The 24,364-nt window shown below is 42.6% G+C and overlaps 1 protein-coding gene across 10 annotated transcripts in view; it reads right to left on the bottom strand.

Annotated features, from left to right (window-relative positions):
• Nucleotides 1-3,805: 3,805 nt before the first annotated feature.
• Nucleotides 3,806-24,364, bottom strand: part of PPARG (peroxisome proliferator activated receptor gamma) — a 144,651-nt gene continuing 124,092 nt past the window's right edge. For all 10 annotated transcript variants that reach the window (XM_007985262.3, XM_007985259.3, XM_073009840.1 and 7 more), the window contains 2 exons: nucleotides 21,183-21,633; nucleotides 3,806-4,252 (listed from right to left, as the gene is read on the bottom strand). In XM_007985262.3, coding sequence (XP_007983453.2) covers nucleotides 4,005-4,252; nucleotides 21,183-21,633 — 699 coding nt within the window. In that variant the 3' untranslated portion in view covers nucleotides 3,806-4,004. The remainder of the gene's footprint in view (nucleotides 4,253-21,182; nucleotides 21,634-24,364) is intronic.

Consider the following 24,364-nt stretch of genomic DNA (forward strand, 5'->3'; position numbering starts at 1 on the left):
AGTCTGAGAGAGCTCCTCGTCCAGGAGGACAAGGCTCCCACAATCTGCTGCTGACTGGTCACATCCACATTTTAGCCCAGGAGCTGTGGCAGCCATGCTCCTCCCCTGCCGTTTTCTGAACACTTAGAGAATTTCACACTCTTGGGCCTATGCACACAGTCTGCAAATCCTTTCACCTCTCTAGGCACTTGTTGCGTCTGCTGAGCTGTGATTACTCATCCACAGACTGTGCACCCCTTGCGAGCACGGCCTAGTTGGGGTCACCGTCATAACTAGACGTGACTGGAGTATGGACTACGTGTTTAATGAATGCAGTGGGGCTATGGGACGTTGTATGATCTTTTGAACTCTTAAGATCCTGCTATTTCTTTTCAATTGGTGTTAAATGCAGGGTCTACCAGGTACAATGGCACGGTGAGGGTGGAGACGTGCAAGTAACAACAGCATTCATGATGCAGAGACAGCCAGGGGCTGGGGCCAACCACCAGGATGTGGGGGTGAGCAGAAGGTAGGGAGGGGGCCACCTAGTGACCAGTAGGCATCTTGGTCCTCCTGTCTCATAACCCAAACTCCTGGAGAGAATGGGTAGGAAAAGGGGGACCAGAAAGCAATGGGGATGGGCATGGTGGAAATGAGCTTTGATTATTTCTCTCAGGATGTAGAATTAGGAGCCCCGTGCCCCTCAACCTTCACCAGGTATTTCCAAGGGAATGGGTATCCAGAGGCCAACATCCAGCCCCTCTCCCACCCAGCTCCTTCCATCAGTACCACGAGGTCAGCGGGCCGTGTCAAGCAAGGAGGATCAGTCCACGAAAATACCTGCTTTTTAGCCTTGAGGGAGCCAAGAAAATGTCATCGGAGTCCAGACGCCACCAAGAAAGCCCGCCACAGACGCCTCTGTGCCCTTCCCTCTTTGCCCGTCAGTGGAGGTGGCGGAGCTGCCCCTCTGGAAATTTGCTATGTGACATCAGCTAGTGTTGCCACCTCTTCCGACCCTGGCCCTCCCAGGCTCCTTGCTCTGCACCCACATTGTAAAAAAGGAGCCAGAAACTCAGGCCAGCCTAGTTTCTTACGGTGGCTGGAGAAACAGGGTGTGCAGCTTCGCTTCTTCTGTGTGTCCTCTCTTTGTTCCTGGGCTCCACACACAGCGGGAGGAAGGAAAAGGGAGTCCGTTCCAGGGAGGTGCTGGGGGAGGGCCCTTGTGGGAGCCTGGAAACCCTTTCTTGACTCTTGACCAAAGTTACTTTTCTTCCTATTTTTATTAACACAAATCCCTACGTGTGTTTGTGTCCAGAGAAAGTACTATGAATAACTGATGACACATTCGTTAACTTATGATTCATCCTGGGGGAGAGAGGGAGAAAGGAGCAGGAGCTTTGGAGGCTGAATATAAAGTGTTGTCAAATATTTAGCAAATGATCATCCAAGCCACAGGGAAAAAGTCAGAGATGGGAATTTGAAAGTTGCCAGGATTTAAAAGCCATTTAATGCTAACCATCAGTGCCAGAGAGCTGAGAGCATTTCTCTTCCTCCTTCCATTGGCAGCAACAGCTCCGATAATGTGGAAAGGCTTGGATGGGCTGCGGAGCGCTGGTGGGAACTGAGACCGGGCAGCGGAGCTGAAAGACTTTTTGTTCAAGAAAGCTTGTAAATAAGGGAGCGCCTCAGAGGTGGACTCTATCTTGTCTACTGCCTGTACATTCTCTCTTTCAAGAGATCCCTGACCATCAGCTCTCTACACAGAAGACTCTAGCCAGTCATGTGGGTGTTTCAAAATATCCTGATGTTTGGCATCAAGGAAGAAAAAAAAGAGCCATATGACTGACTGAATTTGTCACTTTCCTTCCAAATGTTTTGATGTTACTTAGACAACGGCTTCAGTCTTTGTCTATCTGTCATTCTAAAGGTTTGAGCTCAGAAGGGCTCTCTCCTGAAGGGTTAGGAACCCTACATTTTTAGGGCTGGGGTCAGTACTCACTTCTATAACCTGATTCTTTGGAGATACAGTAATTTTTAAGCAAAAGATGAACAGGTCTTTCTTGATATTTTGGCTTGAAAGCCTCAAGTCTGCAGTTATGTCTCATGAGTGTAAGTACCATAAGACAAGAAAAATTAAGGAAGTGGCAGGGAAATTTAGGTCAGTGGAAATAGGTGTCCCGCACAACAGAGGCCTCTGGACAGTTTTGTTTACACCCATAAGCTTGTCCAACTTGCCTTATTTTGTTGTTGCTGTTTGGTTTGGTTTAGGCTTTTAGTAGCCTGAAGCCATGGTTTTTAATTTCTGTCCCTAGTGATAAGTGGAAAAGAGGGATAGGGAAGAGGCTTTATCGGCCCAGTCAGAAACAGAAACTAAGAACCCATGACTGTATTCTCTCCCTTGGACACCCAGTAAGGCATTCTTCAAAGACATAGTATGATGAGTTCATGAGTAGCCAATGCAAAGTGAATGCAGTGGATTGAATCAACGAATCTATTCATTGTGCCAAGAATGAACAGATTGTCCTGCCTTCAGGACACTTAGAATCTATTTGCTTGGGAGGCAAGCATTCCATTAATGATGCGGATAGTTAGCCTCTGAGTTCAGAAAAGTAAGAGATCTCTGGACAGAGTGGTCCCAAGGAGGAGGACAGGAATAACCACAGCAAAACTGCCCTGCAGAAGAAAACAGAAAAGTAGCTCTTCTCCCTCAGTTTTTTTTTTTCTTTCATTGTGTTCCTGTTATTTTGCTTCTCTGGAATGTCTTTTCTCCTCCTCTCTACCTATTCCAGTCCAACACTTCCCTGAGGCCCTCTTCAGCAAATCCACAGATTCAGTCTCTAGGATTCCAATCTTCATTCATCTTACTTCCTACAAACTCTTACCATTCACCTGGCATGGGATTTAATCTGTGCATTTGAATCCGCAGGAAAAAAAGATGAATCTTTTCTCTTCAGTTTATAATAGGTAACTTCTTTGTGGCAGGTGTCAAATCTTTTTTATCTGTTTTAGAGACAGGGTCTCACTCTGTGACCCAGGCTGGAATACAGTGGCATTATCATAGCTCACTGCAGCTTCAACTCCCGGCTCAAGCAATCCTCCCGCCCCAGCTTGCGAGTAGCTGGGACTACAGGTGTGTGCCACCACACATGGCTAATATTTAAAACTGTTGTAGAGATGGGGTCTCGAACAGGAGACCAGCTCAATTGATCCATCTACCTTGGCCTCCTAAAGTGTGGGGATTAAAGACTTGAGACACCATGCCTGGCCCAGATACCAAATTTTAAAACAGTTCTGTGTTCCCCAGAGTTTCTAGCAGTGCTTAGTTGCTGGCCACTGGCTCTGTGGGTGCACAGTGGCATTGATTAGCAGGTAGTATATGAATAGGCTGCTGGTGGTGAGTGAAAATCTCGGTTAGGATTGTGGAAGAAGACTGAATTCTGGGTAAGCCCAGGGATATACTGCATATCAGCATATCCAGGCTACAAAACACATGCTCTGAGCCGTCTGATTCTGAAGTTCCCCTTCCCTTCTTAGTTCTGATTGTTAACGCAGATGTAGAGTTCCGAAAAGTTGTAAATTGAGTAAAAAATTAATTTACTGAGAATGGAAGTGTATCAGCAGTTCCACTCACATATTTTAAAATGTCTAAGAAGAAAAAGAAAAATAAAGGAAGAAGGAAAGGAAGGAAGGAAGGGAGGAAGGGTGAGAGGGAGGGAGGGAGGAAGGGAGGGAGGGAGCGAGGGGAGAAGGAAAAGGGGGAAAAAAGCAAGCCCAGGGGCTAGGGTGGGAAACACACAAGACTCAGTAAATGAAATACTATCAGCAATTTCATAATATGGTAATTTTTAATATTAAAAGTAAATTGTAAATGTGTCTTTATAAACCATATGCATAAAATAGATCATATTCTAAAACCGTTTCTTTTTAAAATGCTTTTTCACAGTAAATTTCTTAGGTGTCAGATTTTCCCTCAGAATAGTGCAACTGGAAGAAGGGAAATGTTGGCAGTGGCTCAGGACTCTCTGCTAGTACAAGTCCTTGTAGATCTCCTGCAGGAGCGGGTGAAGACTCATGTCTGTCTCCGTCTTCTTGATCACCTGCAGTAGCTGCACGTGTTCCGTGACAATCTGTCTGAGGTCTGTCATTTTCTGGAGCAGCTTGGCAAACAGCTGCGAGGACTCAGGGTGGTTCAGCTTCAGCTGGAGCTCCAGGGCTTGTAGCAGGTTGTCTTGAATGTCTTCAATGGGCTTCACATTCAGCAAACCTGGGCGATCTGGGGAAGCACAAATGGAAAACACAACACGGGGTTCAGTCAAAAAATCCTCTGGGCCCAGCCTCGGAGGCCTAGGGAGCTCTACCAAGCAACTCATCTGTGGTTTTGGTTTGTTTTGTTTCGTATCTTAAATAGGTGGGGAGCAAGGGTAAGCAAATAATAGGTGAGAACTGAGGATGTAATTAGAACCAAAATAATCAGAGGTCTTTGCAGGGGCTTTTTCTGGCCAGGATGGAATCTGTGTGGTCAGCTGATGGAGCATGGCATCAAAACAATTTCATTCCCCAAATGAAGTTTCCTCTGCTAACATGTTTCTACTCAGAAATTTCCTTTTTCCTCAGCTCACTACAACCTATGCCTCCCGGGATCAAGCTATTCTCCTGCCTCAGCCTCCTGAGTAGCTGGGATGATAGGCGCTCACCACCACGCCTTTCTAATTTTTGTATTTTTAGTAGAGATAGGGTTTCACCATGTTGGCCACGCTTGTCTCAAACTCCTGACCTCAAGTGATCCACCCGCCTTGGCCTCCCAAAGTGCTGGGATTACAGGCATGAGCCACCACGCCCAGCCAGAAATCTCCTTTTCAACTTCTGCTCCTTCCTGATGAATCCATGTTTTATAGCTTCTACTCAGTTTCTTATCATAGCTTCAAATATGCTCTTTTCACAAATATGCTTTTAAAAAAAGGCTTGTCTTTTTGCTTGATTTGCTTATGCTGTGTTTGCTTAGTATGGCGTATTTCCAAACGACGAAACACAGTTTTAAAATACTGATACATTTTAACAGAGGTTTCTTTTGAGTGGCAAGATTGCAAGCAATTTTCACTAGTTCTTCTTTAGATTTTTTCCTTAGTTCAATTTGCAAATGGTGAACTTAAATATCTTTTAAATATTTTACTTGTTTCTTTATGTAGATCTTGTTAGATTTATTCTCAAATACTTTATAGCTTCTATTGTGAATGGACCCTTCATTTTCATTACATCTAATATATCCCCGCTGATGTGTAGAAAACTAATTGATTCTAGTATATTGAAACGATTCCAATTTTCTGAACTTTTGTCAGTTCGAATAGATTTTAATCATGGATTTCTACTCTTTTTGGATAGATAATTGTATCAGCAATGGTAGCTTTATTTATTTCTTCTTTTGCATCATTAACCTTTCTCATTTCCTCTTCTTGCCATAGTGTGTTGGCTAAAACCTCCAATATGGGATTAAATAATAGCAGCAATTCTTGTTTTATTCCTAACTTTGAAGGAAATGCTTCTAATGGTTTATCAGCAACTATGATGTTTGCTATAGATTATGGAGGACATGTTTTACTCCTGGCTTATCCAGAGGTTTTAAAATTTTAATTTGTTTTAGTCAGGAATGTTGTTGAATTTTTATCAAATGCTTTTACATTTCTCTATCTAAAGAGCTATGATATCTTGAAGAGTTATGGTTTTATCTTAACCTAGCACAGTGAATTACATTAACAGAGTTCCTTATACCCTTGTACTCACTTACTAATATTTTATTATAAGGTTTTTGTACTTGTAGGTGATACTGGTTTAGAATTATTTTGGGGGCCATTCTTTGCCTGTTTTAGTAACAATGTTAACTGGCCTTATACACTGAGTTGAGAAGTTTGCCTTCTGTGTCGACATAGTAAAGATCTGTTCCCTGATGGTTTCTTAGAATTTATTTGCAGAACCATCTGAGCTTAGTGATAAATCTATCATCATCTTTAATTTTTCTTCCATAGTTTTTATCTATTCAGGCTTTCTACTACTTATATGGTAAAGTTTTAGTCATTTATATTGGAATAAAGTTGTAGATGATATTGTCTTAGAATATGAAATGTATTTATTCATGCCCCTTAACTTAATCTTAACTTAATGCTTTTTATTTTCTTTTTTTTTGAGACAGAGTCTTAATCTGTTGCCCAGTGCAGTGGCATGATCATGGCTCACTGCAGCCTCCAACTCCTGGGTTCAGGTGATCCTCCTGCTTTAGCCTCCCAAGTAGCTGGGACTATAGGCATGAGCCACCACACCCAACTAATTTCTAAATTTTTTGTAGAGGTGGGGTCTTGCTACATAGCCCAGACTGGTCTTGAACTTCTGGCATCAACCAATCCTCCTGCCTCAGCCTCCCAAAGTGCTGGGAATATAGGCATGAGCCACTGTGCCCAGCTCTTAGAGCTCTTTATTTGTGCATTCTCTCATTTTAAAAATCTGATTTGTCAAAGGTTTATCTAGTTTTTGCTTTTTTAAAAAAACATAACCTGTGGTTTATTAATCAAGTCTGTTTTTAAACATTTTGTGTTTTGTTTTTAATTTATTGAATTCCTTTTTAAAACTTTCTTTAGGTTTACTTTCTTCTCTTTTTCTAGTTGTTTTGAGTTGAATGCTTAATTCATTTGGTTTGGTATTCCTTGTTTTCTAATAAATGCATCGAAGCCTCCACATGTTCTTCTTAGTGCCACTTTGGTTTCATCCCATGGGCTTTGATCAATAGTACTCTCATAGTTCTTTTCTAAACAGCTTGTCTTATAATTTTGATTTCATTTTTAACCTAAGAGTTATACAGAAATATGTTTTTAAATTTCCAAGTAAAAAGTTTGGGTTTCAGTGTTTGTTTTCTCATCTCTAAGTTTTATTCTAATTTCCAGTTTGTTGCCTTGGGTTAGATTATAAGGTTTTCTCAGTAAGGCTCACCAAGAAGACAGGATATTCACTTGATCATCTATCTCGTATTGATTTCAAATTTGAGCTCTTGAAGGCTATTTATTTTCTTTTAAAAATTGTAACTCTTCTCTCCTTCATGGTATGAGTTTTACCCACCTTTAATATCCTTCATGACCTGGTCCTGGTCATCCTCTAGCCTCAGTTCTGTTTCATTTTGCTCCATGTTAAGCCATATTAATCTATTTCCATGCCAAGTTCCTCAAACACCCTATGTTCTATCAGGACTCTGCACTTATTCAGATTTTATTCCTCCTGCCTGAAGTGTTCTCACCTTCCCTTCACTCTTCTTATTGACTTCAACCATTTCTTCAAAATACAGACTGTGGTGGGATTCCACCCTGAAATCCTTCCTCAACAGTATCCCTTCCTCTCTCCTGTTCTTCTCATCTCCTTTCTCTGGGCCCCATAGCACCTTATAAACACCTCAATCACAGCTATACTAGTAGATTACATTCACTGAATGGTTATTATTTTCCAAAGATTGTGCCAAGGGCCTTATATACAATATGCCATTTAATCTTCACAATAACCCCACGAGGTCATACTTTACAGGGGGAGAAATTAAGACTTAGAGAAAAAAGTTGCATCTTACCAAGATAGGCCACTTGCTAGTAAATGCAGAGCTGATATTTGGATCTAAGTCTGTCTGGTTCCAAAGGTTCTGCTCTTATTCCTTATTATCTTGTATTGTAAGTTCTGACTTTCTTGTTTCTCCCCCATTAGACCATGAGGTAATAGAGGGCACAGACTGTGTTCTGATCGTTTCTGAACCACCAGTGGAAACACAGGAAGCATTTGGTCGACTGAGTTAATGAGTGAGAAGGCTGTTCTGGCCAAGAGTCCTGGATCGAAAAGCACAATTCTCTCGGCCGGTGAACAGGCCTGAAGGCAGAATCCCTACACAATGAAGAAGTCTCCTGTAAACTATGTTTTCCTGTGTCTAATAAACTCTAGTAACCTTTATCCATTGAGATGAGGCTCAAGAGAACAATGTGAGATGGCAGAGTGGTCTCAGAGTGGGATTTTCAGAACTCTAAATATTCTTCTAAGTTAACTTTCGTATTTTTTTTTCCATTAAAGAAGGAAATTGGTCTTTAGTTTGATTTTTTTCCCTCTCAGGTCTCCAACATATCCCATTGACCAGAATAAGTGTAAGTTTCTTTTTTAGATTTCAGCATTCAATCCTGGAACCATCAGCAAAAAATCTCAGATTCTGAGAAGGAACAAATGATCTGGTCCTGGCCTGGAGAACTGGGCCCCTGGGAGCATGGGGCCTTCCTCACCGTTGCTATATGGGAATGAAAAAGCCACTGACGCTTCACTGAAAGCTGGGCCCCAGACTGGCATCTTGGTTTAATGATTATGGATCCTCCGGCTTGATAAATGCATGCATCTCAAAGGCCAGAGGCAGACGTGTGTCTAAAGACAGGTGCTGAGAGAGGCCCTCCTGGGCTGGGACCACTCGGCCTGGGGTAGGCCTCTTCTTACTAGACACTGGCTCCTGAAACCTTTCTGCCGCTCCTCCTTCCTCCACCTGCTCCTTCTCTCTTTTTTTTTTTTTTGGTAGAGACAGAATCTCTACATTGCCTAGGCTGCTCTTGCATGCTGGGCTCAAGAGATTTGTCCTCCTTGGCCCCCCAAAGTGCTGGGATGACAAGCAGGAGCCACTGCTCCCAACCTCCTCCTTCCTCTTGAGCAGCACCACTGGGGTCAGCCCTTGGGCTGAGGAGATGATGTTAATCTACTAGGTCCCGTTTATCAAACAACCAAGCCCTAACATGCAACTGATCAGGGCTTGCTGGAAACACTTGGCTCCGATGCAGTGTCATGGAACTGGCCTCTCTAGGAGTGGAGAGGGATCTGGTTTGGATTTTCAAACCCCTCTTTGGCAAGTTATTCTTTATGATGTGATGGATGAAGCTTGGCTGAATTGCTGAAATTTTGTGGCCATGGAGTAAGTATATTTTCTGCAATGACAAGTTAGATCATTTACAGATCAGTCCCATTGTCCCCCTGACTGAGCCTCCGTTAAGGCAAGATGGTTTAGGGAAGGAGGGCAGCAGAGAAAAGTCGTATATTTTACATCTAAGGCTTTCACTCACCAGCTCTGTGACCTTAGGAAAACTGATTAAGATCACTAGGCTCAATTTTCTTGTCTAAACAAAACAGATCAGACTAAATAGATAATCTCAAAAATTCTAATTCAAAAACTATAAGATTTATTCTCATTTGTAATTCCCTCTACATAACTCAGTTGGGGAAATATACTCAAACATCTAATTGAAAAAGCACATTAACATTAAACTTAAAACACCTGACTTACTTAAACAACAGAAAAGCTTCCTTTGGTCTTCAAGCTCTAGTCAACGGCAAAAGAGATCCATCTGCCAGAGTTGTTCCCTACCCTCCACCCTCCAAGTGGTCACAACTCCCCACTAGTCTCTTTCCCTTTCTGTTCCACGCACATTCAGTCCTTTACTGAGCTAAGCCAGGTGCCACAGTTGTGCCACAGAAATCCATCCAAACACCCAGACTGTGCCAGGGCCTTTCTCTTCTCTCTCCATTCCCAACAGCCTAGTGCCTGAAAAGGCACTGTTCCCAGGAGGCCCACCTGAGATCCTCTCCCTGCACCTTGCTGAGGTTACAGTTGAGTCTGGTGTAGGGCCAGGGCCAAGGGTCCTCTCTGCTCGGGTAGGCTGCCTAGAAGGCCCTTTTGGGAAGTGTGTGTGACTCAGACTCCAGGACTGAGCACTCCAGGAGGCTGGAGTCAATTACTAGTTCCCTACTCCCCAGGCTGTGAAGAATTGGGAAAGAAACCTTTCCGGTCTCCATCCACACGGTCCTGGAATTGATTACAGAGCACTGTTGATTATGGGCAAAGCTTCCATCTTATCCAGATCTGGTTCTGTGAAGTGGAGGGTTTATCTGAAGCAGATTCAAACATTCTGGTCCTCTTGAGATCTGCCCACCTGGGCTGGGTGTTTCCCTAGCACAGAGTTTCTCAGGAGGCGTCTCAATTAGGGAACCAGCTGACCACAGCAGAGTCTCCTGAAGGAGAGGCAGAATAAACTAATGTGGGGGGTTTTGTCTCTATTCTAGGAGTTGCTCTCCCAGCTTTCTGCATCTTTCCCTATTGGCTCTCTGATAGAGACTAAAGTGAAACTGACTGTCCCTAGGGCGTTAAAAAATAACAAAACCAAACACAAATCTGATTGCAGGGCAGATGTAAATTGATCCACAGACAACAAAAGACCTTAGCTCAGGTGCAGGCTGAAAACTGGAGGGGAGGCAGGTCTACTTAGGGAACTCAGTACTTTGCAATTTAACTTCCTTTTGCACTTCCTCTCAAGTTTCCTTTATTGCACTGCTCCCTAAATTCACAGGCATGTTTTAGGAGGCAGTGGATTGGGAAACTGAAGACTTGAGTCCTGTCTCTCTTCCACTTAGTTTCTGTAGACAAATCATCTAATCTTTCTGGGTTTGGGCTTAGTTTTCAAGACAATGACATTTCTTTCATAAGCGTATGGTGAGAATGAAATAGGTAGAGGAATTTTAGAACATATTATAATTCTTGTGTTTGTTCCAATAAAGGCAGTTTCCATGGGGTTGGGGTCAGGAGTGTAAGTAGGAGTGGATGGCATATCAACAGTCAGGAAATGGAAGGTTTTTGAGTTGTTCTTGGTTAGAGCAGAAATTCAGAAGCTCAAGAAAAATAATGCCTGATGCAGACACGTTTGGGGTGTCAGGCAAGTTCTCATTCCTGTAGTCGAATGCATGTAGGCAAGGTGGTTTAAGAACAATAACAAACAAAAAACCCACAGAGCCCCAATTCACTACTTCCTTGAAGAAATGATGCTGGGAATCTGGGGGTACTTTTCTGATCCAACCATCAGAATCACAGTGGGCCTACACGGAATTCAGCAAAGTACCACGGTGTGGCCTATAGCAATTCCTTCCCACCATCCTACCGATAGGAAAAAATCATTTAGCAAAGTTATACATGTGTCCTCTTCATATTTAAATTTGAATTGGAGCTTGGTCTAGTGCAGGGATGATCAATTCTGGCTACATATTAAAATTATCTGGGGAGACTAAAAAAGCTAACAAATGCCTGGGAGCCATCCCTAGAGATTCTGACTCACTTGGTCTGGGGTATGACCTTCAGGATTTTTAATAGTTCCTGGGTGATTCTAATGTGTGGCCAAGGGTGCACACTACTAGCTGAGTGAGAAACAGTTGGAATTACAACTCTGCAAGCTAGGTAACCTTGGGCAAGTTCCCTAACCTTTCTATACCTCGGTTTCCTCACTTTAACAACTGGAGCTGTAGCGGTAATTTAACTCATAGTGTTGTTTAGAGGTGCTTAGCGCAGTGTCTGTTGCACAGTAAATTAGCTATCACTATTTTCATCACTGCTCTGTAACCGTGCCTCATTTTCTTCCTACCTTTCTTTTCCTCTCATTTCTCTGATTTTCTTGGGTCGTTTCTATATTTTTCCTATTCTTTCTCCCTCAATTATTGCTTTCTTCATCCTTTTTACTTTCTTTTCAGCCTTCCCCCCTCCACCCCCACCCCCTGCTGCTTTCCAGATGTTTTCCCCTTTCTATTCCTGGGCCTGCACCTTGCTGGGTATTTATAAGAATGCTAGCAAGGCCAGCTTACATTAATCAGAGGTCTGAGCCATGGATGATTTGAAGAGCAATGTAGTTTACTGCTGCTTTCAGGGAAAGGGAATAACATAAAATAGAGATCTTGCAAATGCTTTGACAAACAGATAAAGATCATCTGTAACCAGCACATTCTGCAGTGAACACACATGTTGCTGGTACAGCCTTCACTCTGAAGTGGGTTAACATTCTGACACTCGCCGGTTTAAATAACAGTTTCACATTTAATTGCTTCCCCTATCTATGCCTGATAACAATAATATATATGACTGGGCCGGGATGGTGGAGTGGGATAACCATAATAAAATCAAACCAGCCAATATTTTCTTTGATCCGCCCATTAAATAGCAATTACATCTCAACTTGCCTCATCTCAGACACTCTACTCCCACCTCCAATATGCAACTCCCAAACCACAAACCAGAGCACAAGCCCATCTAGTGACAGGGTGGGCAACCCTCTCCTGTGTGCCCTGTTCAAAGCCCCTCCACTTGACAGCACCACCAGTGGAAAGTGAGCATGGGCTGTCATTTCCGGGTCTCTCAGAGTGAAAATGGAACCTGAGATTTCTGTCCCACCCCAGGAAGCCCTTGTGTCCCTACCTCTGTGCACCCTGGGGTTAGGGGCCCCTTGTCGTTCTAGTCATTCCAGGTCACTCAATTTACATCCAGCCACGTGGTTTGCTCCCCACCTTTTTGTCAGGACCAGGGGAGCCGTCTGCAGTCCCCGCTTAAGCCTAGTGATGTATGTACATTTCTGCTTCTTCTCTGTCCAAGAAGAAATCTGATTGGGGCTGGAAATGCGGGGTGGGAGGTAGAGGAAGAAGGGTGGTGCTGAAATAGGAAGAATGATCCCTTCCGAGTCTCCCACTAACCTGCCATCTCCATGCCCTGAATCCATCTGGTGGCTCTACCCTGCGATGCTCTGGGCAGGATAAGGGGAGGGAAAGGAAGAGAGAAGGGAAGACTAAGAACTCCTACCTTTCCTTACTCCCTCAACCTCTGGAAATGGCAACAGCACACCAAGGGCAGTAAGTGAAGTTAAAACCTGCCGGGTATGACTTTTCTCCATCCCGCTCCCCCACTGTCCTCCTTGCCAATGTCTCTGAGAAAAACCTGTGATCTCAGAACACAGGCACACTCTCGAAATATGGTCTAAACACATGAAGTCCCCAAAAAGTTCATGGGAATTCCTGAAGGCTGGGAATCCAGCAGTCCTGCCATTCCCTGTCTCCTTTGGGGGCCACAGGACGTCCGAATCCTCCCCACTTCGAGGCCCTCCCCTTCCTCCAGGATCTCTTTCCTTCTGGGTTTTGTTCTCAATCCACACCTAATCCCCTTAAAGTGATAGTTGATAAAGCGATTAGCTGATATCTCCTAGGGGTATTTATATTGTAATAAGCGATCTTAAGAATGACTGTTGGTGGCATTTCAAGCAATGTGACTGGCAGGATTGAGTGGCGCTGCTTCAAATTATATCATATAGGGCAAAAGGGAAAATTAGCATTTACTGTGTGCTGAACATGTCCCGGGCATTGTGCCAGAGGCTTCACATCATGTTATTTGGTTTGCTCAGGGTACTGATAAGGAAATTAAGGCTCAGGGAGGTAAATAATTGCCACAAGCACACATCTAGGAAGAGAGTGGGGATTTGGAACTCCTGTTCCTCTGATTCCAGGGCTTTACACTGTGCCAGCCTGCCTCTTCTGGTCTCCCTACTTGTGATGCTGGTGAACACTCCAAAGATTTCTCTAGGACTGAGTGATGCCTTCACTACCTGTGTCTGTTAGGAGTGACTTGAACCAGTGCTGGGTTTTCATTCTTCCTCACTTGCAGATGATCTGTCTGAACGTCTTGGTGAACTGTGCCAGTCTGGAAGGCTGCCTGGGGTCACTCAGAGTTTAAACACATATTGTGAGAGCCCAAAATGATAAAGTACCCCAGAAAGCAGCCCCGACGGACCGGCTGAGCCTCTTCCAGGACTGCCGGTGTGGGGACAGGAATGACTCAGCATTCGACCCCATAGTCAGTCTCTGAGGGCAAATCCAATTGCTTGCTTGCTCACTGGGATGGTCCCAGCCACCATGCCTGGGCTGGGGAAGGGGTTTTATTTCTCAACAGTCACAGATAAAGATGCTTCTATATTTTACAAACACAAAAGCCTGTATATGTATATGTTTAAAGTGTATCAGATGATTCTAGGATGTTTCATCTCCTCCCCATCGTTCTATCCCCGCCCTCAGCTCTCTGGTTTTTAGAAACTTGGTGCCAGTTGAAAACTCATAAATAAACTTCACCTTTGTCAAACCAAGTCTATGGGGTTATGAAAATGGTGAACTAATGGGACATTTCTAGATAACTCAAAGCGAGTCATTATTCAAAGCCATTCTGCCAACTAGCTGTGGGGGCAGGGTGAGAGGAGTGGCCTAAGAGAAGAGCCTCATAAGCTATGCAGAAACAACATAGGTGCCCGTAAAATTTTTTTCCAGTTAATAAATAAGTGCTATTACTCTCGGACACAATCGTAGCCCAGATAGGGGACAGGAACTATGCAATAACACTCTTTGGCTGTCGTCCTGCTCAAGAGAAAGCAGATATCCTTGTTTATTTGCAATATTACAAGAAAAGAGAGAAAAACAACTTTCGCCATGTAGGCACCAGCCTGTCTTGTCCAAAAAAACTCTACGGATGAGGAAGTTAAATCTTTAGCTGGTACAGGAGAGGTGGGAGAAAGTGGGCTGATTGTTGTTCACAGTATTTTTAATATCTATGTTTTGTAATATTTTGGGTTTGGTCTCCTCTCCAGTTAACCAGTAATGCAGATGATAGCAGATGAAGAGGGGGTAGAAGGCACTGGGCTGTACAGAAGCAGAGACTCCATAAGCCAGAGTTTCCTCCAGGAAAGCAATGTCCTATTCAAGCAAGTGCACCCAGTCTTTTGTTCCAGAGAGAAGACGACACTTTCCATTTTAGAGCTGGGAACAGTTTCAAGATTTTGAAGGGCAGCTATGGGACAGTGAAGAGAGATGAATACACCCAAACCCAGTGCTCCTCAAACTCAGTGCTGATGGAACACTGGTGTTCCGTGAGCTGGAGCGAGCGTTCTGCTGTGACAGCTGCGTCAGGGTTATTCTGTGTGTTTCTGAAGGGCAGGAAGAAATGAAGGGACTGGATGGTATTTCAACAATTTAACATTCCTCTCATACATTTTTCTGCAACCACTTATCTATATTAGAACCTAGTATAAGATGGTATCTCATTAAGCAGAGATGTGTTTACTTAGTTATTTAAAGTTTACTGTCCATTTTTGTGGGGAGTGCTGCAAACAGTACCATTATTTCCAGCTATCTGCTGGCTGAACACATTTAAGAACCAGAACACCAGTCTTCAGCCCTATCACCAGCCCTATTCCTTCCTTAAGTAATTTTCAAAACCTAGGGGGTTAATTTTGTTAGACACATTAAAATGGTGTCTTAAGGAGGACTTTGGATATTACTAAGTAATATCTGAACTATAATCTGGAGATTCTTTTTCTTTTCTTGCTTTCTTTTTTTTTTTTTTTTTGAGACAGGGTCTTACTCTGTTGCCCAGGCTGGAGTGCAGTGGCACAATCACAGCTCACTGCAGCCTCAAATTCCTGGGCTTAAGCAATCCTCCTGCCTCGGCCTCCAGAGTAGCTTGGACTACACATGCATGTACCGCCACACCTGGCTAATTTTTGTATTTTTTGTAGAGACGAAGTCTCCTTATGTTGCCCAGGCTGGTCTCAAACCTCTGGGCTCAAGGGATCCTCCCAATTCGGTGTCCCAAAATGTTGGGATTACAGATATGAGCCATTGTGCCTGGCCTTGGAAATTCTTAATTACTATATCTGGAGGCAATATGGAAATAGGCAGTTTTTGATAACTGCCAAAGAACTCTAGGACCGAAGCAATTAATTGAGATGCTTCCATATCTCAATACACAAAAGGCAGCAGGGTCTAATGGTTAAGTGCACCAGTTTCAAAGTCTGAGAGGCCTGGGTCTGAAACTTGGTCTCACTGATTAATAGCTCTTTGACCTTTGGCAAACTGCTTAACCTCTATAAATTTCCATTTTCTTCATCTATAAAAAGGAGGTAAAAAAAGTCCATGTATGCAGCCATGCAGTCTCCCTTCCAAGAAACCTAAACAAACAGATTATGGATGTATATAAAGTGGCCAGGACAGATTCTCTCACATACTGAAGCTTTCAACAAAAGGTAGGTAGTATTATTATCATTTCAGATGATTATTCACTCAACAAGCATTTATTGAATAACTTATTCTGGGCTAGCACTAGGCTTTGATTCTACTTTAATTCCAACAAATTTTACAAAAATGTATCTATCTGGTAAGACCCATGGGGGACCCCAGGGGCCTAGGTTACTGACCTGATATAACTAGGTGTTATCCAATTAACATAAAATATCTGCTCCTCTTTGATCTATAAATGCATAGCAATGAAACAACTTCCCTGCTTCTACCCTATTCTCTTCGCACACTCAACAGCAGAAAAGTCTATGATCATGCCAAGAACAGCCCTCCAAAGTGGCTTCACAGAGAAGGAACAGTGCTGGAACTGCTGGAAAAAGAAGGAGCTGCCCTCGAGGTGGTTTGCGTCACCAAGCCAGACTCAGGAGGGCACAGGAGGAGGCTGGATGACTTGCCATCTGCGGCCATTGTAGTGATATCGGCAGCTCCTCTGTCATTAGGACAGCCATGGCAATTTGCCTTGAAAAATATATTGTAAAATCCAGTGAATTTCCTCCCCTGTATCTTGGAGGTTTAGGAAGAACTGAAATGGATTCCAAACTGTTTTGAATTAACAAAAAGAGCTTTTGCCTGTTGCAGAGTTCCAGCTGGAACTCTCCTAGACTTTTTCTTCACAAAACAGCAAACACTCAAGGGGGCAAAACATCCACCAGGGTGTCCTGGGGCTTGTCAGCTTCACTGAGCTTTATGCTTGGCTTTGGCTGCTGGGTAGGTTTTGGGAGTTTGCTAGGGTGGCTGGCATGATGTTGCGGCGCCAGTTGCAAACATGGCTTTGCTGGAGGCAGTTTTATTACTCTTGACGCCGCCCAGCCTGTCAGTAAGACTAGGGAGTGCAAGGAAAGTTATTGCTTACCACGATGACCAAGGAAGCGCTGTTCGTGGCTTCTAGATATGGGCCTACTTTAGGGATACAGTGAAGAGAGAGCAGGTTGCAGCCACCAACACAAGAGTGAGTTTACTGACCACAATCCACTGGCCAGAGCCAGAGGGGGCAGTTAGGACACCCAGGTTTCAGTGTTAGTTCCATTGTAGCACTAGTTGTTGAATCTTAGACAAATCGCTTAAGTCTATGACCCTCACTTTTCTTTCTGTGAAATGAGAATTAAGAGCGTAGGAGCACTGTCAGGACTGAATGAGAGAATGTACATGAAATGCTCTTAAAAAGGTACAAAGTCCTGGACTTTGGTTCTAGAATACGTTGCTGTTCCTTTTATTTAGTTTAATTCTTGTCCCCAAGCTCAGGGGAGAGAGAGTGGAGAAAGACTCAAGAAGAACTAGGTCATCTTTCTCAGCGCTTGGTTTGAGAGCTGAGTGAACAGCGGAGATGCTAAGCCCGGGCAAATCTAAGTACCAATCAAATGGTATCAGCAGTTTTTAAGGCTGAAGTTCAATGGCAGCAATCTTAGGTAGCAACTCCAGTTTCCCCAGCAAATACTGAGTTGGGTCAAATCAGTTACTTTCATCTAAAAATCTCCTCTTTGGGTCCTCTAGGGACACCCCCATTAATCCCCAATTCCTTACCCCACCCACTCTTAGATGATGCACATCTTGCTCATCTTTCTTTTAGTCTGGGGCCCTAAGTGCCTTTGCTGAAGTGAGGTTCTTCTGTGAGTCCACAGCCAGCTCAGGAGGAGGCCAACTGGATCCCCACCAAAAGCACTTCTTTCTGAAACCACCAAAGTAATTGATAGACTTTAGAGTAAACTGCAGAGGAGAAAAGAATCACTCTTGTTAAGACTGGGTAGGATCAGAAATTTGTTTAGTGGATGAAAGCCTTTTGCTTAGCTGAATGGAAAATCTGGGATAGGAGGAAAAACTAATTGAGAAATTTTGTCTTACTCTAATGAAGCACAATCAAGGAGGTGGATCTCATCCTCTATGCCTGAGACTCAGATCTCACTTCATAAAGCCCAGAATTCTCATGACTGTTTGTGTAGACCTTGCCTAGTAGAAACGAAGTACCTTTGAATGGCTCATTTCAAATGCTTCCCTTCGTGTATGTGGGTAGGAATACAAACTGCTATGAACGTACACATATATGAATGTATATATCTATATACATGAGTGTGCACGTAAACTTCTTGATAGGAGAAATAGGACTTTGTTAATTCTATTTTATCCTGAGGGCAAAGCCCTTTACTTTTCACTTACACCTTTCTGTACTCTTTCAATTATAAGATGACCGTGTATTACTTTTATTTAAAAAGTTAATGAAAAGTCGGATGGGCGCAGTGGCTCATGCCTGTAATCCCAGCACTCTGGGAGGCTGAGGTGGGTGGATCTCGAGGTCAGGAGATTGGGATCATCCTAGCTAACATGGTGAAATCCCGTCTCTATGAAAAATACAAAAAATTAGCCGGGCGTGGTGGCAGGCGCCTGCAGTCCCAGCTACTTGGGAGACTGAGGCAGGAAAATGGTGTGAACCCGGGAGGTGGAGCTTGCAGTGAGCAGAGATAGTGCCGCTGCACTCCAGCCTGGGCAACAGAGTGAGACTGCATCTCAAAAAAAAAAAAAAAGTTAACGAAAAGTATTAACGAAGAGTATGTAATGACATGGGAAATTGACTAAGTGAAAAGAATAGACATGGGATATATAGTATGCTTAGGAAAAATATTTGAAATAAATTAAATATTAATATATTTCCAAATTTTATTAAAAGTAAAATGTGCCTTAAAATAGTAGATAGTCTGGGTGCAGTGGCTCATGCCTGCAATGCCAGCACTTTGGGAAACTGAGGCAGGTGGATCATCTGAGGTCAGGAGCTTGAGACCAGACTGGCCAACATGGTGAAACCCTGTCTCTACTAAAAATGCAAAAATTAGCTGGGTGTGGTGGTACATTCCTGTAATCCCAGCTACTAGGGAGGCTGAGGCAGGAGAGTCGCTTGAACCTGGGAGGAGGAAAACCCAGTTGTAGTGAGTGGAGATCACGCCACTGCAAGACAGAACGAGACTCCATTTCAAAAAATAAAATAAAATAAAACGAAGTAAAATAAAATACAAGATAAATAATATCAACTGTTTTTCTAAACTGGTTTTTCAAAATTTAATATTTTTCTTCTGGCAAGCCTCTTATATACTGGAATCTCATCCTTTTTTGCTGAATTAATCAAAGATACCAGAAAGTCAGGGATTAATTTAGGAAGTAGATTTGGTCAAGATATTAAACCATGCCAGGTAGTATATTTTTGTTCTATTAAACATAATATCGGCCGGGCGTGGTGGCTCATGCCTGTAATCCCAGCACTTTGGGAGGCCGAGGCAGGTGGATCACCAGAGGTCAGGAGTTCGAGACCAGCCTGACCAATACGATGAAACCCCGTCTCTACTAAAAATACAAAAATTAGCCGAGTGTGGTGGCATGTGCCTGTAATCCCAGCTACTTGGGAGGCTGAGACAGGAGAATCCCTTAAACCCAGGAGGTGGAGGTTGCAGTGAGCCGAGATCGTGCCATTGCACTCCTGCCTGGGCAACAAGAGTGAGACTTTGGCTCAAAAACAAAAAACAAACAAACAACAACAATAAAAAGCCATAATATCAAGTAGTTATTTTAAAGCGAATCACAACTGGACACTGGACTTACAGCTCCAAAGGTAAACTATGGGTATTGTGATCTATTTGCACCCTAGGCATTTAAAGGCCGGTATTCCGCATGATGTGATGGTAGAGAGTGTAGAGTCTGAGCCAGCATGCCTGGTTCACAGTCCTGTCTCCATCTTTTGCTAGCCACGTGACCTCAGGCAAATGAGAAAACCTCTCAGTGCTTTGGTTTCCTCATTTGTAAAATGGTCTTTACTTCCCTGAATTGTTGTAAGGATTGAATAAATATGCACAAAGTGCTTAGAATACTGCCTGGCACACAGCAAATACTAAATAAATGTTTGCTGTTCTTATGACTACTGCACTATGCACCTGATTTCAGAAACATTCTCCTTTCAACTGGACAACAAAAGATCGTGCTCTTTATAATACATTGTGCAGTTATACACAGTTTACTACTATCCCCCGATGGGTTTTTCACAGAGGATATACTGTAGAGTACATATAAAAAGCTCACCTGAAGTCCACTTCAATAGGAAAACTTGCCACTTAAAAAAATTTTTTATACAGAGAGATGAAAGTAGAACTTTCTTCTACTCATGAGAGGCTATTGAAAGTAAAGTTTAGATTGGGCGTGGTGGCTTATGCCTATAATCCCAGCGCTTTGGGGGACCAAGGTGAGAAGATCACTTGAGGTCAGGAATCTGAAACCAGCCTGGGCAACATAACGAGACTTCATCTCTACAAAAAAATTTTAAAAATTAGCAGGGCATGTTGGTGTGCCCCTGTAGTCCTGGCTACTCAGGGGGCTGAGGTGGGAGAATCACTTGAGCCCAACTGTAAAATGGCTCAAGTAGCATGATCATAGCTTACTAACTGCAGTTAGAAGCTGCAGTGAGCTATGATCATGCAACTGCACTCCAGTCTGGGTGACAGAGTGAGGACCTGTCTCACAAAAAAAAAAAAAAAAAAAAAAAAAGGAAAGAAAAAAAAAGAAAAAAGTCACACTCAGTAAAAAATCTGGCTTTTGGAACTAGTTAGATCATGTACTTGCAGGGCCAAAAATACAACAAATTGCTAAATAACTAAATTTATTTCTATGTTGTGTGTTCGGTTCAGATTGCATTCTTAATCACAACCAACTACCTCACAAAGGTATTTTGAAGGGAAGCCATCAGAGGAATCCACACAAGAGAGTGGGTGGAGGTCAGTAGGTATGCCTTAATTCCTGATATCACGAAAGCAATTCAAAGTAGTATCTTACTGTTGGAAGGGCAGGAGCATGATTTGACCAGAAACACTTGGTAGTTCCTTCTCTACGTCAAGTAAGCATTGTCTTAAGCAAAGTTATACATGCCATTACTTACAGGAACCAAAGATTAGATTGGCCTCTAATCTTCCTTTCTGGAAAGGAAAGAAAGAGACAAAGAAAAGAAAAAGGAGAAGAGGGCATTTGATTGGAAAAGCTATATTGTTGAGGGAAGAAAGAGAAGATCCTGGGTTACTCATAACTTTCATACTGCAAACTTATGATATTTTTTCTTGGTACAGCGTTTTGCACGTGTAGAGGTGATTCATGGCATTATGCCATTGGCACTTAAAGCGACAAAGAACGCAGACTAATAAGGAAATCCAAAATTCTTTTGGCCATCCCACCATCATCCCACCCTCTTTCCTAGAGGATCAAAAGACAAATCTTACCTCCACTGAGAATAATGACAGCAATAAATATTGCCAAGTCGCTGTCATCTAATTCCAGTGCATTGAACTTCACAGCGAACTCAAACTTGGGCTCCATAAAGTCACCAAAAGGCTTTCGCAGGCTCTTTAGAAATTCCCTTGTCATGAAGCCTTGGCCCTCAGATATGAGAACCCCATCTTTATTCATCAAGGAGGCCAGCATTGTGTAAATGATCTCATGGACTCCATATTTGAGGAGAGTTACTTGGTCGTTCAAGTCAAGATTTACGAAACCAGGAATGCTTTTGGCATACTCTGTGATCTCCTGCACAGCCTCCACGGAGCGAAACTGGCAGCCCTGAAAGATGCGGATGGCCACCTCTTTGCTCTGCTCCTGCAGCGGGGTGATGTGTTTGAACTTGATTTTATCTTCTCCCATCATTAAGGAATTCATGTCATAGATAACGAATGGCTGCAAATAAAACAGGGAAAACATGGGTGACTTGGAGATTTCTAACTTAGTGAATGCCATCCCAGTTCAGAAAACTGTTTCTTTATGTAAACTTGCTTTGCTAACTAAAATCTTTAAAGCTGAAGATGCTTAATAATGAGAAAATACTCTCAAATTCTTTTATTCATCTTAATTATCTTCTGGGACCAAACATATTTCACCAATTTTGGTCTTCTTTCCCTTTAATTTACACTATAACACTTTACCTATGACTGGCTAAGAATCCCAATTTCTTTTGTTTGGGGAGTCTTCACTGTTGATTTTTATATTTATTTTTTTGTTTTGTTTGTTTTTGAGACAGAGTCTTGCTCTGCTGCCCAGCCTGAATTACAGTGGCACAATCAGGGTTCACTGCAACCTCCACCTCCCAGGTTTAAACAATTCTCATGCCTCATCCTCCTGGGTAGCTGGGATTACAGACACACACTGCCACGCTCGGCTGGTTTTTGTATTTTTAGTAGAGACAGGTTTTCACCATGTTGGCCAGGCTGGTCTTGAACTCCTGGCCTCAAGTGATCTGCCCGCCTTGGCTTCCCAAAGTGCTGGGATTCCAGGCGTGAGCCACCATGCCCAGCCAATTGTTGATTTTTAAAATGATACAAAATCTACTGTTTATCTTGGCTTTCAATGAAATACACTTTTAACCTTCTTTCAATAAAAAAATCATTTCAGCAACTCAGGGTTGAAAATACCCACTTGAACATAAAGCAACTTTAGAGGCTTAAAACAATTTTTTTTTCTTAAATTTTTTTTTTCCTTTTCCTTTGTTCTCCTTCACGAGTAATAACTTTTCAGTTTTAGATGAAATCCTCTCAGATCGCAAATGAAACTGTGCACATAAAATATGCTTAACTATTAAAAAATCACTCTGAAAGCAGATTAGAGCTATTGAACCAAGAAAATGTCTATTTCTTTTTTTAATGCTCTGGAAGCCATCTATTTCACAAAGAGCAGATATATAAGGCCTATAGGTGAATGCTGCAAAAAATAGTTTTGAATTTATATTTTAAAATATCTGTCCTTACAGGTCAATCAATCAATAAAATACATGCCCCAGTTACTTAAGTTTGCAATAGGCTGCTTTCAAAAGTTAAGTCATTTGGTCATGACATTATCTCTCTCTCACTTCCCTTGTATAGAACTAACCAAAGTCTGTAGTCATTGAGAAATTCTCAAGGCTGCTCTAAGGGGCAACATTTTACTTACACCGGATACACTGAAAGACACATAAGGAGCTAAACCTTGAATCCTGTTCAAGTACTTGTATACCTGAAAGCACTGGAAGAAGAGCTGAGGGTGTCTGCATTCTAGCTTTGGTTCTGTGGTGAACTATATGACTTAAGAAAAGTCATTTACCTTTCCTAGGCCTTAAATTTCTCAATCAGGGGTTTCCACCTCTTCTCCAGAGGAAATTCTAGTTGTATTTCTCAGAAGCAGGATGTGTGTGGGGAGTGGGCATGTGTGTGGAGAGCTGTGAGTGTGCATGCACAACAAACATGAAGTCTCTGATGGACTAAAAGTAAACACTGTTTTGAGCAGAGATGTTGAGAATTCTCTCCTGAATGGGCACAGAGAAGGTGCATGAGTGGCCGTGGCAGCTGGCTTCAAGATGCACTGGTTGGAGATTCTATTCATATCTACGGAACTCTATGATTTTCATCAAAAGATTAAGTTTGTTCTACACTGGAGGAAGTAACACCAACATTAAGGACTCTCAGATGTTAAATATATTTCCAAACTTGTACGTCACATCAACACCCTTTACTGGAGTTATTCTGGAAGTTTTTACTTTTGTTACAAAAAAATTCACTTCAACTGTACTACTTACCAAACTCCAAAAGGGGACAGATGTGAGGACCCCAGAACAGGTTTACCTGGTGGCTCTAATTTTTTAAGGGACCAAACTGTCCGTACCGTATTTCTTAAACATTTCGCTTGGGTGGTTTTTTTCCTTTTTCTTTTTTTCTTTTCAGGATTAATATTATTAATGGGAGAAATAAAAGGGGGGCAGAGCAAGTAACATCAATGAAAATTTACTGTATTTTTCCAGAATGTCAGGTTCTAATTATGAGAAAAATTTGAATGGATAATGATGCTGTCACAGAACCTAGAGAAAACGTGTTTCTTTGTCCTACAGGCATTTTATAGTGTATTATAATATATATTAATGAAATACTGACTTCCTTTTTCTAAAAAAAAATTATTTCATTTTTTGAGATGAGGTCTTGCTATGTTGCCTGGGCTGGTCTTGAACTCCTGGGCTCAAGCAATCGTCCTGCTTTGGCCTCCCTAAGTGCGTGCTAGGATTACAGGTGTGAGCCACCACAACTAGCCTTTATTGGCTTTCTTTAATGTCATGAGAAAATGATGGTCTGGACACCTGAAAAGACCAACTGCACATGCAGGAGTACAAATAACATGAATACAAAATCATCGCCTTTTCACATGTGGAAAGACTGTACCTAGAACTGCCCACTTCAACTTTCAGAGGAGCTTCTGCTCAACCATTTGGCTTCTTGGCACAGAACATATGCATGAAATTCTTTCACCTCCATGTAAGTGATTTATCTGGAAGTATGCCCTGATAAATCACCCTTGTCACTCTTCCCCTTTACTTCCCCTGTCCCCTCATATAAAGCTCCAGGTTCCTGTTTTCGAAACTCTGTAATAGTTGAACACAGGGCACAAAATC

Source organism: Chlorocebus sabaeus, chromosome 22 (genome assembly GCF_047675955.1).
Source record: "Chlorocebus sabaeus isolate Y175 chromosome 22, mChlSab1.0.hap1, whole genome shotgun sequence".
NCBI lineage: Eukaryota > Metazoa > Chordata > Mammalia > Primates > Cercopithecidae > Chlorocebus > Chlorocebus sabaeus.